This window comes from Nycticebus coucang, chromosome 3 (assembly GCF_027406575.1).
Source record: "Nycticebus coucang isolate mNycCou1 chromosome 3, mNycCou1.pri, whole genome shotgun sequence".
NCBI classification, from domain to species: Eukaryota; Metazoa; Chordata; class Mammalia; order Primates; family Lorisidae; genus Nycticebus; species Nycticebus coucang.
In genome coordinates, this window is record NC_069782.1 from 66,900,963 (window position 1) to 66,913,894 (window position 12,932).

Consider the following 12,932-nt stretch of genomic DNA (forward strand, 5'->3'; position numbering starts at 1 on the left):
AGGAGGAAGAGAGAGGGAGGTAGAGGGAGAAGGGAAGGAAGAAAGAAGGAGGGAAGGAATGATAGAGGGAAGGGAAGGGGGAGTAAGGGAGGGAAGGGGAGGTAGGAAGAAAGGGCAGGAGAAGGAGGAGAGGGAGAGATAAAGGGAAGGAAGGAAGGGAGGACAGAGGGGAGAAAGAAGAGGAAGAGAAGAAAAGAAAGAGAAAAAGAAAGAAAAGAAAAATTATCTGGATGTGGTAGTGCACATGTGTAGTCCCAGCTAATTGAGAGGCTGAGGCAGGAGGATCACTTGAGCCCAGGAGTTGGAGGTTGCAGAGAGCTGTGATGATACCACTACACTCTAGCCTGGACAACTGAGCAAGATCCTGTCTCAAAAAAGAAATAATAATAATAATAGCAACGATGCCTGTTCTACTGCTTCATGAGATTGTTGAGTGCATACCTTAAGATGTGGAACACAGAAACACTCTGGGAAAGAACGCCATATGACACAATCTGTTTATAACAATGGTGATGAAAATTAAATGAGTCAATGTATATTAAAAGGCTTGGAGCTGTGCCCTCAGATAGTAAGTGCTACATCAATATTGCTTGTTATTATTATTCTCACTGCAGCTTAATAAGCATTCTTCAAGACACTCAGCAGTTTGCTTAGCTCTCCTCTCTCTTCCTCCCTCCTCCTGCCACATTCTCTCTGTTCTCTGATGATGATGGTGGTGGTTTAGAACTCACTGCTTAGACTGTGTCAGTGTCACCTGAGGGGCCTGTAAGAAAGAAATGCTGAATCCCAGACCCCAGCCCAGACTTGCTTTGTCAGAATATGCATTTAAAAAGACTCAGAGGGGTGGAGGACGCAACCACAAATAGGATGCTATCTAACAAACACAACAAGGTAACCCAATTATACGTACCCTTATATTAATCCAAACTTTTTTAAAAGGATAAATAAATAAATAAATAATAGAAAGTCTCTGAGGTCCAGGGCAAGTGGCTCGCGTCTGTAATCACAGCACTTTGGGAGGCTGAGGCAGGAGTTCAAGACCAGCCCTAGCAGCATAGCAAGACCCTCTCTCTAAAAAAATTTTGTAAAATTAGCTGGGTGTGGTGGCATGCACCTGTAGTCCCAGCTACTAGAGAGGATCCTTTGAGCCTAGGGATTCAAGGCTACGGTGAGTCTTTAATCACACTATTATACTTCATTCTGGGCAAAACTCTGCCACTATTTTTCTTTTCTTTCTTTCTTTTTTTTTTGTAGTTTTGGCCGGGGCCGGGTTTGAACCAGCCACCTCCTATATATGGGGCTGGCGCCCTACTCCTTTGAGCCACAGGCACCACCCAAAACTCTGCCTCTATTAAGAAGAAAAAGATATGGCAGAAGTTCATATATGCAAAAACACATGAGAAGAACTTGTTTGGAATTTTTTTCCTCAGGACAGTCCTCCTGGAGGGTCCTCTCCCAAACCATTGCACAACCTCCTGGCATGTTTCTTATTTATCTTTATTTGTTTTCCATGTTGATTTTACCTGTTGGATAGAGAGTGTCATCATGGCAAAAGCTCACTGTTAAGTAATGTGTCCTCTCCCCACCCTCCACGTCCCAAATGGAGCTTAGCACAGTGGTGATGTCCTAAATTTCTATGGAAAAGGCTGGGTACAGTGGCTCACACCTGTAGGAAGGCTTTGGAAGGCTAAAGTGAGAGGTCTCACTTGAGACCAGAAGTTCAAGACCAGCCTGGGCAATATAGTAAGATCCTACCCCTACAAAAAATTTAAAAATTAGCTGGGCATGGTGGCATATGCCTGTAGTCCCAGCTACTCAGGAGGCTGAGGCACGAGGCTTGCTTGAGCCCAGAAGCTGGAGACTGCAGTGAGCTATGATAATGCCACTGCACTCCAGCCTGAGTGATGGAGTAGGACCTTGTCTCAAAAATAATTGTGGAAGAAAGGCTGGGAGGGGGAGGGCAGGAAGGAGGAGGTAAAAGCAAGAGGAAAGGAGAAAGTAGAGGGAAGAGGAGGAAGGAGAGGAGGGAAGAAGAGGAGGAAGGGGAGGGAGGTAGTACCCCAGGTAGTACATCTGTAGGGTGTAGAACTGAGTACTCAAACTTCCATTTCTGCTATCATTTCATCTATAACTAAGAAAAGCATTGAGCTTTATTAATCCTTAATGGATGGTTGGCCCAAATCCACTTGGCTGGCTGGCAGTGACTCTCACACATACTAGTTTGGTGGGTTCATTCAAGAAATGTTTAGTGAGCACCTAGTGGGTGTTGGCCTTGATCTTGAGCTATGAGAACACAGCTGTGAAAAAGACAGACAAGCAACCCTGCCTGAGATATTCTAGTGGGCAAGACAGACCACTAGAAATAGGATAAATTATCATGTCAGGGTGGTATATGCTTGGACCTGTGGCAAGGGGTTGACAGATTGGGATGTTGGCTGGCAAAGTGGACATGGGGCTTTAGAGAATTCCTTCCTGGAAAGGAAAGGTTGAAGAAAATAGGAATGCAAGCAGAAAGGAGCAGTGATAATAGACTCCATTAGTCACAGGAAGAAGTAAGAGTGGTGGCAATGTAATTCCGCTGCTGTCAGAAAGTGACCAGAAAACATATGCATTTCTCAAGAAGACATTTTACAAGTTGGAATCACGTGAGCCTCCCTGTAGTGTTCACTACACCTGGGCGGGGTGTCCACTGACGGGTAAAGTCATCATACTTAGCAGTTTGAAAAAAATAAAGTCTCCAAACGGACAATTAAGAATGGGAGACAGGCTGGACGTGGTGGCTCATGGCTGTAATACTTCGGAGGCCAAGAAGGAAAAATCTCTTCAGGTCAGGAGTTTAAGACCGGCCTGAACAAAAGCGAGACCTGTCTCTAAAGAAAACAGAAAAATTTTTCTGGGCATGGTGGTGTGTTCTATAATCCCGAGAATCACTTGAGCCCAAGAGTTTGAGGTTGCTGTGAGCTATGATGCTATGGCACTCTACTGAGGGTGACAAAGTGAGATTCTGTCTCAAAAAAAAAAAAAAAAGAATGTGAGACATTATAGAGGATAATTGATCTTGTTTCTTCCATGAGTCAATGGGATAGAAAATAGGAAGTCAGGGAGAGACTGCTATAGACTCAATAAGACTTCAGGCCAGGCGCGGTAGCTCCCGCCTACAATCCTAGCACTCTGGGAGGCCGAGGCAGGAGAATTGCCTGATTTCAGGAGTTTGAGACCAGCCTAAACAAGAACAAGACCCCATCTCTACTAAAAATAGAAAATGAGTCAGGCATTGTGGTGAGTGCTTATAGTCCCAGCTACTCGAAAAGCTGAGGTATGAGAATTGTTTGAGCCCGAGAGATTGAGGTTGCTTTGAGCTAGGCAGATGCTACAGCACTCTAGCCTGGGCAAAAAGAGTGAGACTCTGTCTAAAAAAAAGAAAAGACTTAAGAGATATGACCACCAAAAAATCAAACATAGAATTGCCATATGATCCAGCAATCCCACTTCTGGGAATATATCCAAAAGAATGGAAAGCAGAATCTCAAAGAGATATCTGTACACCCATGTTCATAACAGCATTATTCACAATAGCCAAAAAGTGAAGAAATTCAAGTGTCCGTTGATGGATAGATGGATAAACAAAATGTGGCGCACACACACACAATGAAATATGATTCAGCCTTAAAAAGGAAGGAAATTCTAACACGTGCTACAACACGGGTGAACCCAGAGGACATTATGCTCAGTGAAATCAGCTTGTCACAAAAAGACAAATACTGTTTGATTCTATTTATATGAGATTCCTAGTGCAGTGAAATTCACACAGATGGAAAGTAGAAGGGTGGGTGCCAGGAGCTGGGACACGGGGACAGAGTTGGGGTTTAACGGGGACAGAGTTTCAGTTTGGGAAAATGAAAAAGTTCTGGAGCTAGATGGGGTCAATAATGTGAATGTGAGTAATACCAGTGAATCATACACTTAAAAATGGTTAAAAGAGCCAATTTTATGTTATGTATATTTCACCACAATAAAAAGGGAGAGAGAGAATGACCAGTGCAACTCACAGAACTTGCTGATTCAAAGAAATCAACTGTAAATAGGAAACACGGAAATTTGAATATGGACAGGAAATTAGATGATATAAAAATCATTACTAACGCTGCCAGTGTGGCATAATAAAATGTTTGTGTGCCTTATAGATGTGGTCTGAAAAAATCACATAAGGTCTGAGATTTGCTTTCAAAAGTCTCAGAAAAAGGAAAATGGATTTAGAAGGTGCCTGTGGCTCAATGAGTAGGGCGCCAGCCCCATATACCAAGGGTGGCGGGTTCAAATCCAGCCCCGGCTGAACTGCAACCAAAAAATAGCTGTTGTGGTGGGCGCCTGTAGTCCCAGCTGCTCGAGAGGCTGAGGCAGGAGAATTGCGGAAGCCCAAGAGCTGGAGGTTGCTGTGAGTCCTGTGACATCATGGCACTCTACCAAAGGTGGTAAAGTGATAAAGTCTCTACAAAAAAAAAAAAAATAGAAGGAAGGCTGGCACAATCCCAGTCACTATTTTATTTGGGTGATGGGTATGGAAGGTTCACTGAAGTCTTCCTTCTACTTTTAGTGTATTTGTAAGTTTTCAGAATAAAAAGCTCTTACAGAACACAGTATTCAAAAAGTGAAGGCAAATTTCTAAACCATGAGAGCAAAAGTGGTTTGCATTATTAAATTACAAAATTAAAGCCATTTAAGAATATTATATATCTCCTTGATATCTCTTCCCTTTCACATTTTAATTTTTGTGTATGTTTTATGGTATATATAGTAAATCTAGCAGAATACTTATATAATTTATAAGCAAATATAATGCATATATTATGGGTATCATGACAAATGTTTTTATGGCTGGGACAGTTCAGAAGTTTTGAGATAATGTCTATAAAGACACTTTTTATGGTGCTAAAAAGCAACAGGAATTGGAAACTGAGGCAAAGGTCAGCCATACAAGAAGGGTGTGATAGAAATGGCATCTTAACCAATGTATCCTGATTCTGAATACCTTTCAAGTCTTCTCTCTTTGTCTCTGATATGATTTCTTTTCTTCTTTTCTAATTTATTTGAAAGCAATTCCCTCCTGCTTGCTGTGGTAAGAAATTTTTTTGCCAAACGATTGGTTAAGAGCTTGAATTTTGGAGACTGACACTGCCAGGTTCAAATCCCAGCTCTGCCAATTCCTAGTTGCAAGACCACAGGCTCACCTCTCTCTGCCCCTCTTTACTCATCCATAAATTGGATGTAATGCAGAATCTACTGCATGGCAGAGTTACAAGGCAACAAGATCAGTAAGTTGCCTAGCATTGCGTCTGGCATACAATAGGTACCTAATGAGCGTTTGCTGTCATTGTTATTGTAAATTGTACTTATTGTTTTCCTTGAGCAACAGGGTTATGGTTTGTTTGTTTGTTTGTTTGTTTGTTTGTTTTTGAGACAGAGTCTTTCTCTGTCATCTAGGCTGGAATGCAGTGGTATCATCATATATAGCTCACTGCAGCCTTGAACTCCTGGGCTCAAGGGATTCTCCTGCATTAACCTCTCAAGTAGCTGGGAATACAGGTGTGCATCACGACACCTGGCTAATTTTTGTATGTTTTGTGAGGGGGTGGGGTCTTACTATGTTGTCCAGGCTGGTCTTGTACACCTGATATCCCACTTCACTCTCCCAAAGTGCTAGGATTACAGGTATGAGCCACCATGTCTGGACAGATTTTTAAATTATTTCATTCACTGACACATTTTTCTTCCCTAAAAAAAATTTTTTTTTCAGCAAGTCTGCAGAAATAACACTTTATAATGCCTTAAAGAAGACTCACTTTTTCTGAGAAAACTAATCAAACTTTTTTTAAGGCAGGGAGGGAGCACAAATGGAGAATGGAAATAAGTAGAGACTAAAGAGGGAGAAAAAGACTAAAGAGGGGAGAAGAAGGGGAAGCTGGAGAGAAGAAAGAAAGAAGGTGTGTTCTCAAGAGGGGATGATAAAGTAGTGGTGTTTAGCTTAAAAGCCAAACACAATAGGTGAACCCAAGTTATTTGTGGAATGGATGGTTGGATGAGCAGACTGATGGATAGAGGAATAGGTAGGTGAGTGCACAGGTGGATGGATGGATAGATGGAAAAGTGAGTGGAGGATGAATGGATGGATGGCAGGAAGGACAGGTGCATGAGTGGATGAATATATGGATAGATGAGGAGATAATGAATGGAAAAATAGATGGATCACCTAATGGCTAAATTCATGGGTTAGTGAGTGAGTGGACAGATAGAAACAGGGATGGGAAGGTGGACAAATGCAGAGTGGACGGATGGATGAGAGGATGAATGGGGAGATGGATGAATGAATAGATAAATGGAAATATGCGCGAGTGTATGGGTGGATAGTTAGAAGGATGGATGGACGGGTGAGAGGATGGATGGGTGGATGGAAAGGAGAAAAGGTTAAGAGGAACCCAGTGTGGAAAAAAAAAAATTAACGGTCACGCACTGCTTTGTTTTCCTTTGCAATGCTCAAACGTACCACCAGATGTCAGCCTAACCTCAGAAAACCACTTTAGGAGCCAGGTTTGTACCACCTTTGCCCCCATCCAGAAGCTCTTTGAAAATGAGCAACGATGGGGGCAAGACATGATTGCAAGAGGGACTTTACCTAACAATTGCTATCAGTGTAACCTGGCTTATTGTACCCTGAATGAATCCCCAACAACAAAACAAAAAAAAAAAAGAAAGAAAAAAGAAAATGAGCAACGGTTCATTTTGAAAGCACAACTCTCATTCAAGCCTATATGTACAGAACCCTTCATCAGCACCCCCATACTCACCCCAATGGGCATTTATAACTGCACTGCCGCCCCAGCAAACAGAAAAACAGAGGAAGGCTGGTAGCGAAATGTGCTTCCCATGCAGTCAGGACTGGAGTGGGAGGAGAGTAGGAGAGCAGAATTTGGGATCCCCTAAACAGATTAGTGTCTGTGTCAACCTCAGCTCTGATCACCCTGATAATTCATATTCACATCCAACCCTCCTGATATCTGTCCGCCTAGGGATCCACTAGCATTTGTGCATTTGCCAAAAAAGTTCTTGAGAAAAAAGGAAAGAAAAAGGAGAGAGGGCGAAAGGGAGGGAGGGAGGAGGAGAGAAAGAGAAAGAAAAAGAAAGAGAAGCAGCGCCCGTAGCTCAGTGGGTAGGGTGCTGGCTACATACACCCAGACTGGTGGGTTTGAACCCAGTCCGGGCCAGCTAAACAACAATGACAACTGCAGCAAAAAATAGCCGTGCATTGTGGTGGGCACCTGTAGTCCCAGCTACTTGGGAGGCTGAGGCAAGAGAATCGCTTAAGCCCAAGAGCTAGAGGTTGCTGTGAGCTGGGACGCCATGCACTCTACCGAGGGCAACATAGTGAAACTCTGTCTCAAAAATAAAAAGGAAAGAAAGAAAAGAAACAGAAGACAGTGATGGAGGGAGGAGGAGAGAGAATGGGAGAGAAAAGGAAGGAAGGAAGGAAAGAAGGAAGGAAGGAAGGAAGGAAGGAAGGAAGGAAGGAAGGAAGGAAGGAAGGAAGGAAGGAAGGAAGGAAGGAAGGGGCACTAGCTCCAGTTGTGAACAGGCACCAAAGGGCTGACTTGTACTGAATCTTGGCACAAACTTCCTTCAATCCTCAAACAGCTTAGAACTGGTGATTTCACAGGTGAGGATCCTGAACTCGGGGAGGCCACTCACCCCAAAATCACCCACCACCATCTAAAGGGCAAGGCCGGCTCTACCTCCAGCATCTCCCCCCCAAGAAGACCTGCTTCTGGGGTTACTATCAAAGAGAAAGAGGGACCCAGGACCAGGCCCTGTCACAGCCACCATGTTCTCCCAGCCCTGCCTGAGTCCCTCTGCGCCCTCAGCACAAAACTTCTGTCTCCAGCCTCCAAACCTGCAGATGTGTGCTCAGCACTGTAGATAGGAAAGGTATTCCCGATTCCCCCCCTCCACACACACACACAGAAAGTGGCATTCTCAGCCATCCCGTCAGAAATATTTGCCAATCCATTCCAGTGGACACTCACAGTCCCTAGAGCAGGGTACTCACTGCCACACCCATGGTTATAGCCCTTTGGTTACTGCACAGTGGGGCAAATCAGAGATTCACAGAGATGGCTGGAGCAGGAGAAATTGACTCAACAGGGGAAGATGTTGAGATTTCAGAAACCAGCACAGCCTATCGATGTGTTCCAGCCGCATGAATTTGCTCCTACCCTCCCCCAAAGCTTGCTCCAAACAAGCTTTCCCGACCCTGAGGGATCCTGCGTGCTAGTCCGCACCCTGCGCCCTTGCCCCGGCTGGGTCTGGCCCTCCACCCTGCGTATACTTACTCCCATTCTTTCCTCTTGGCCTGGGGGGTGCTGTGGATTTTGTGGGCCTGGTGGGCCAAGATGACATCCCGGTGGTCCACCACGCCACCCCGCCGCTTCAGAGGGCGCCCCTCGAAGCCAAGGTTCAACTGGGGGGACCGCACGTCCCGCGGGGTACTGGGCGCGCCCGCCAGGGGGCCCCGAGCGGTGGTGGTGCAGGGCGTCATAACGACGGGGGGGCGAGAGCATGGAGTCCGGGGCCCGGGAGGACGTCCACGTCCATGGGCCTCGCTCAGAAATCCTGAGGTCTTCTGCCTCCAGCGCAGTGAGAGTGAAACTAGAAGAAGAGAGAGGAGAGAGCAAGAGCCAGAGTTGAGGGAGGAAAAGGCAGACGGCAAAGGCAGGCGGAGAAGAGAAGGGAACGCTCGAGTCAGGAGGGGCTGCCTCGCCCTCCTTCACGGGAAACCAAACTACAACTGAGCCCCGAGCCCCAGCTGCCCAGGATTTAGTAGTTTCTTGGCAACTCAGAGCCCGGAAAGCCAGTTCTTCGGAGCTGCCGGGCAACGGATGCAGCGCAATGGAGTGAAAGACCTCGAGGTTGCGTCGCCCAGACACACCTGGGCGCCCAGACTCGCTGCCCCTCCGCGGTGCCGGCCGCAGAGGACAGGACTCCAGATTTTTCAGAATTTCAATGTTCCCTTCTGCAAAATGGGTCACCAGGAGCCTTCTTGCTCATTCTTTTTGGCACTGGGTCCTGGAGGAGTCACTAAGAAAGCTGAAAGGGCAAGTGCAAGGGGCCGCTTAAAATGCACATAGGATTGACTGCCTGTCCAGACAGCCTTCTTTCCAGGCGTGGCTGGTTTCCAATTTTTTTTTTATTTTTTATTTTAGAGATGAGGTCTCACTATGTTGCTCAGGCTGGTCTCAAACTGCTGGCCTCAAGTGATTCTCCTGCCTCAGCTGTCCCAGTAGCAGGCATTACAGACCTGAGCCACTGTGCCCAGCCCCTAATTTTACTTTTATATTTAAAACGAAAAAATTTTAATTGATAAATTTAATTGTATATACTTAAATGGTGTACAATGCAATGTGATGTTCTGGAACTCGTACACATCCTGGAGTGGCTAATTGCTTCTACCAGAGTGCTGAGGTGCAATCAGAGTGCCAAGGTGCAATCAGTGTCCTGCAGCCTGAAACTTCTGGGCTCAAGTGATCCTTCTGCCTTAGCCTCCTGAGTAGCTAGAACTACAGGTCTGCACCACCACATCTGGATAATTTTTAAATATTTTGCAGAGATGGGACCTTGCTGTGTTGCCCAAGCTAGTCTGAAACTTCTGGCTTCAAGCCATCCTCCCACCTTGGCCTCCCAAAGTGCCGGGACTGCAGGTGTGAGCCACTGTGCCTGGCCTAACCTCTTCTTGTAAAGATACCAGTCAGACTGTATTAAGAACCACTCATGGCCTCGTTTTACCTTTATTGCCCCTGTCAAGGCACAATCTCCAAACATGGCCACATTCTGCATTACTGGGGGTTAGACTTCAATATACGAATTTGAGGGGGGATAATTCATCCCATAACAAAGAGCGATAGGAAGTGTTGGGTGGGCTGGTGACTATATTAAATAAGAGGCCGGGGACAGCCTCACTGTGTAAGTGACATGTAAGCAGAGGCCTGAAGGAAGTAAAGATGCACGAGCCATGCAGGTATCTGAGGGAAGAGCTTTCCAAGCAGAAGCAACAGCACCAAGTGCAAAGGCCCTGAGGCAGGACTGCATGTGACTTGCTCGAGGAACAAGGAACAAAGAAGAGTCCTGTGTGGCTGTGGGTGACTTGGCCTGTGGTGTTAGGAATCCACATCTGACCAAACAGTATATTTCCAATCCCAAACTGATTTGTCCCACCTGAGTCAGGCCATACCACTGGCCTCTCAGTATCTATCCAAGAAAAACAAATCCATTGGAAGGTTGGCATGCAGGAAATAGAATTAGGAGACTCAACCTGATGCACAGATAATTCATAAGTCACCTCAACACCCACTGGTATAAGCAGGTGGATGCAGAGAATGAGGTTGCCCCGACATAGCAAAAAACCAGTTGTAGGAAGGGAAGATTATATCTATTTTGTTTCTTTTCACCCTGCTTTAAACATGCAAAGTCATGAAAACTCTCCCAGCCTCTCCTGTGCAGATCAACTCAATATCAGCTTAACAAATGCAGTTACTCTCTAGTTTCTTTTCAAATCCTATAACTAGTGGAGTTTAATAGATCTATCCTTCGTGCCACCTTTAAGTTTTTATTTACTCTTGTGAAACCTTGTTCTTAATCCTCCATGACTGTGCATTCATAAAGTCTTTTGTGTTTTGCCAAATACTTTCCCATTGCACTGAAACATAAAACCTGCCATTTCTTATAACCACTTAGGTGCAGACTGCATTTTCCTTCCCATTTTACGGAAATAAAACCAAAGAAAGGAGGTGAACTCAAGTGTCTTCCACACTCACAGCCAACCCTTACTTCCAAGGTTCCATTACTGTCTCCAAAAGTTGTTCCTACCCTCAAAATATTCTGACTACATCAATGTTAAAGAAAGAGGCTAGGCAAGGGGTGCACACTGTAGTCCCAGGACTTTGGGAGGCTGAGGCAGGAGGATTGCTTGAGGCCAAGATTTTGAGAACAGCCTTGTCAACGTAGCAAGACCCCACCTCAAAAAAAAAAAAAATTAAAGTTAGCCAGGTGTGGTGGCTGAGGCAGGAGGATGGCTTGAGCCCAGGAGTTTGGGGTTATGAAGACGCTACCTCACTCTAGTCTGGGTGACAGAGCGAGATCCTGTCTCTAAAATACAAAAAGAAAAGAAAGAATCCGCATTACAGATTGGGCGTGCGGTGTAGCTAAAACCCCCAAGAGCGGACATGGTGGAAGCACCTTGATGGAAGAAGTTTTGAACAGCAACAAGACTTCCCATATCTGGGAAGGCAGGAAGAGGAGCCAGAAAGCCAAAACCCAAGCCATACAGCCCAGGGGGCATCTCGGGGACACGTATCCGCTTCTCCCACAGGTCTAAGACAAGATGCTGGATTTCTTTCTCTGGTGCCACAGCACATAGCTCCTAGGTTACCCCATCTCAGTATGGGCACCCAATTCACCCTGATGCATGAACCACAACTTGTCAATCATGGTATTTTGCTTTGCTTCACTCCTTGTGATGAATCCACCTGAAAATTCCATTCATTTGCCTCCAAATTTTCCTCCCTGAATCCAACCACTTCCTGCCACTGCAGAGCTGCCGCCATTGCTCACCTAGACTGAGCAGTTACCTGTCTTTCCCCTCCCTCCCACTCTGAATCCATTTTCCCCTCTGCAGTCAGTGGGATCTTTCTAAAATGTCAGTTGGCATTTAAGCTGTTACTGGAATAAAAGCCGAGTCCTTCACGGCAGCCTCGTGCCCTCCCTCCCCTTCTCCTTCTTGCTCCCTTTCTGGGTTCTGCCAAGCTCATTCCACCTTCCAACCTGCCTTCCCTCTTCCTAGGATGCTTGTCCTCTAGTCTCTGATGGGCCAGCTTCCTTTCATCACTTAAAGCTGTGATTGGATGTTGTTGAACCACCCTGTCCAAAGCAACAACGCGGACAGGTGCTCTCTGTCACACTCCACAGAGAGATCTTCCTTGTGGCACTAGATGTGGGTTCGTGTGACATCTGTCTCTCCCGTAGGATGTCACACAGATAAGGATCTTGGTCTGTCTCATTTGTCAGTGGTTCCCCACACCTTAAATATTTCTTGTCTGAATGAATGCCTGAATGAATGTTCTTGGGAAGGATTCTACCCAAGAAAATGTCATCAGATGCCTTTCAAACTGCCACCTGGGGACCAGGGCTCTTTTATAAAGTGGGGAAGGGATAAAGAAGACATATTCCAGAGCCAGCTCCAACCCCAGCACACTACTGTGGAGACAGGCAAACTGCCTAAGCCTCTGAGTCTCTGCTTTCCCCTCCGCCACACGGGGAGCTGACAGCTCCCTGTGAGACGGTAACATCCTAAGCGCAATGTCAGACCTTGGGCAGTGCTTTATTGACACCTGCTTTCATGTTGATTTGTGGCAGGTGAGCCAAATGGGACGTCTGCAGGAAAGGGGGACAGCTGCTCCAGCAACGTCACCAAGGGCGCTTTGCAGAGCCCTTGTGAGCGGTTCCTACAGAGCCCCAGCTGTCCTGTGTGTACACATGAGAAACAAACAGATCCCTGGCCCACAGGTCCTCCCCAGCTGGGCGTCCGTGCCTGGGAGGCCCACGACCAGGTGGACACTCTCGCCGTCCGTTTCTCTCCTCTCGCTCTCCCTCTCTCTGTGTTTACCCAACTACGGCATGGAGGAAGTGGCAAAGCACCTGGTGTCTGCTTCACCTAAAAGCAGCTGGGTTCTATCAAGAGACGGTGCCAAGAGAAGACAATGGGGAAAAAGCAAACAGAAGAACATAAATGGCACTATGCCCGAGGCCACAGAAAGCCTCATTGTAAATGTAATAACGATAATAGAACCTGCCCAGTGCACCAGGGATCAGTTGTGCCCAACACTTTCCCA

At 46.1% G+C, this 12,932-nt stretch overlaps 1 protein-coding gene across 11 annotated transcripts in view; it reads right to left on the bottom strand.

Moving 5' to 3' along the window:
• Nucleotides 1-12,932, bottom strand: part of CACNA1A (calcium voltage-gated channel subunit alpha1 A) — a 358,837-nt gene that overhangs the window by 324,683 nt on the left and 21,222 nt on the right. For 10 of the 11 annotated variants that reach the window (XM_053584930.1, XM_053584936.1, XM_053584931.1 and 7 more), the window contains one exon: nt 8,382-8,697. In XM_053584930.1, coding sequence (XP_053440905.1) covers nt 8,382-8,587 — 206 coding nt within the window. In that variant the 5' untranslated portion in view covers nt 8,588-8,697. Of the gene's footprint in view, nt 1-8,381; nt 8,698-12,932 lie in introns of those variants that run through there. The other variant, XM_053584937.1, reaches the window with a different exon arrangement.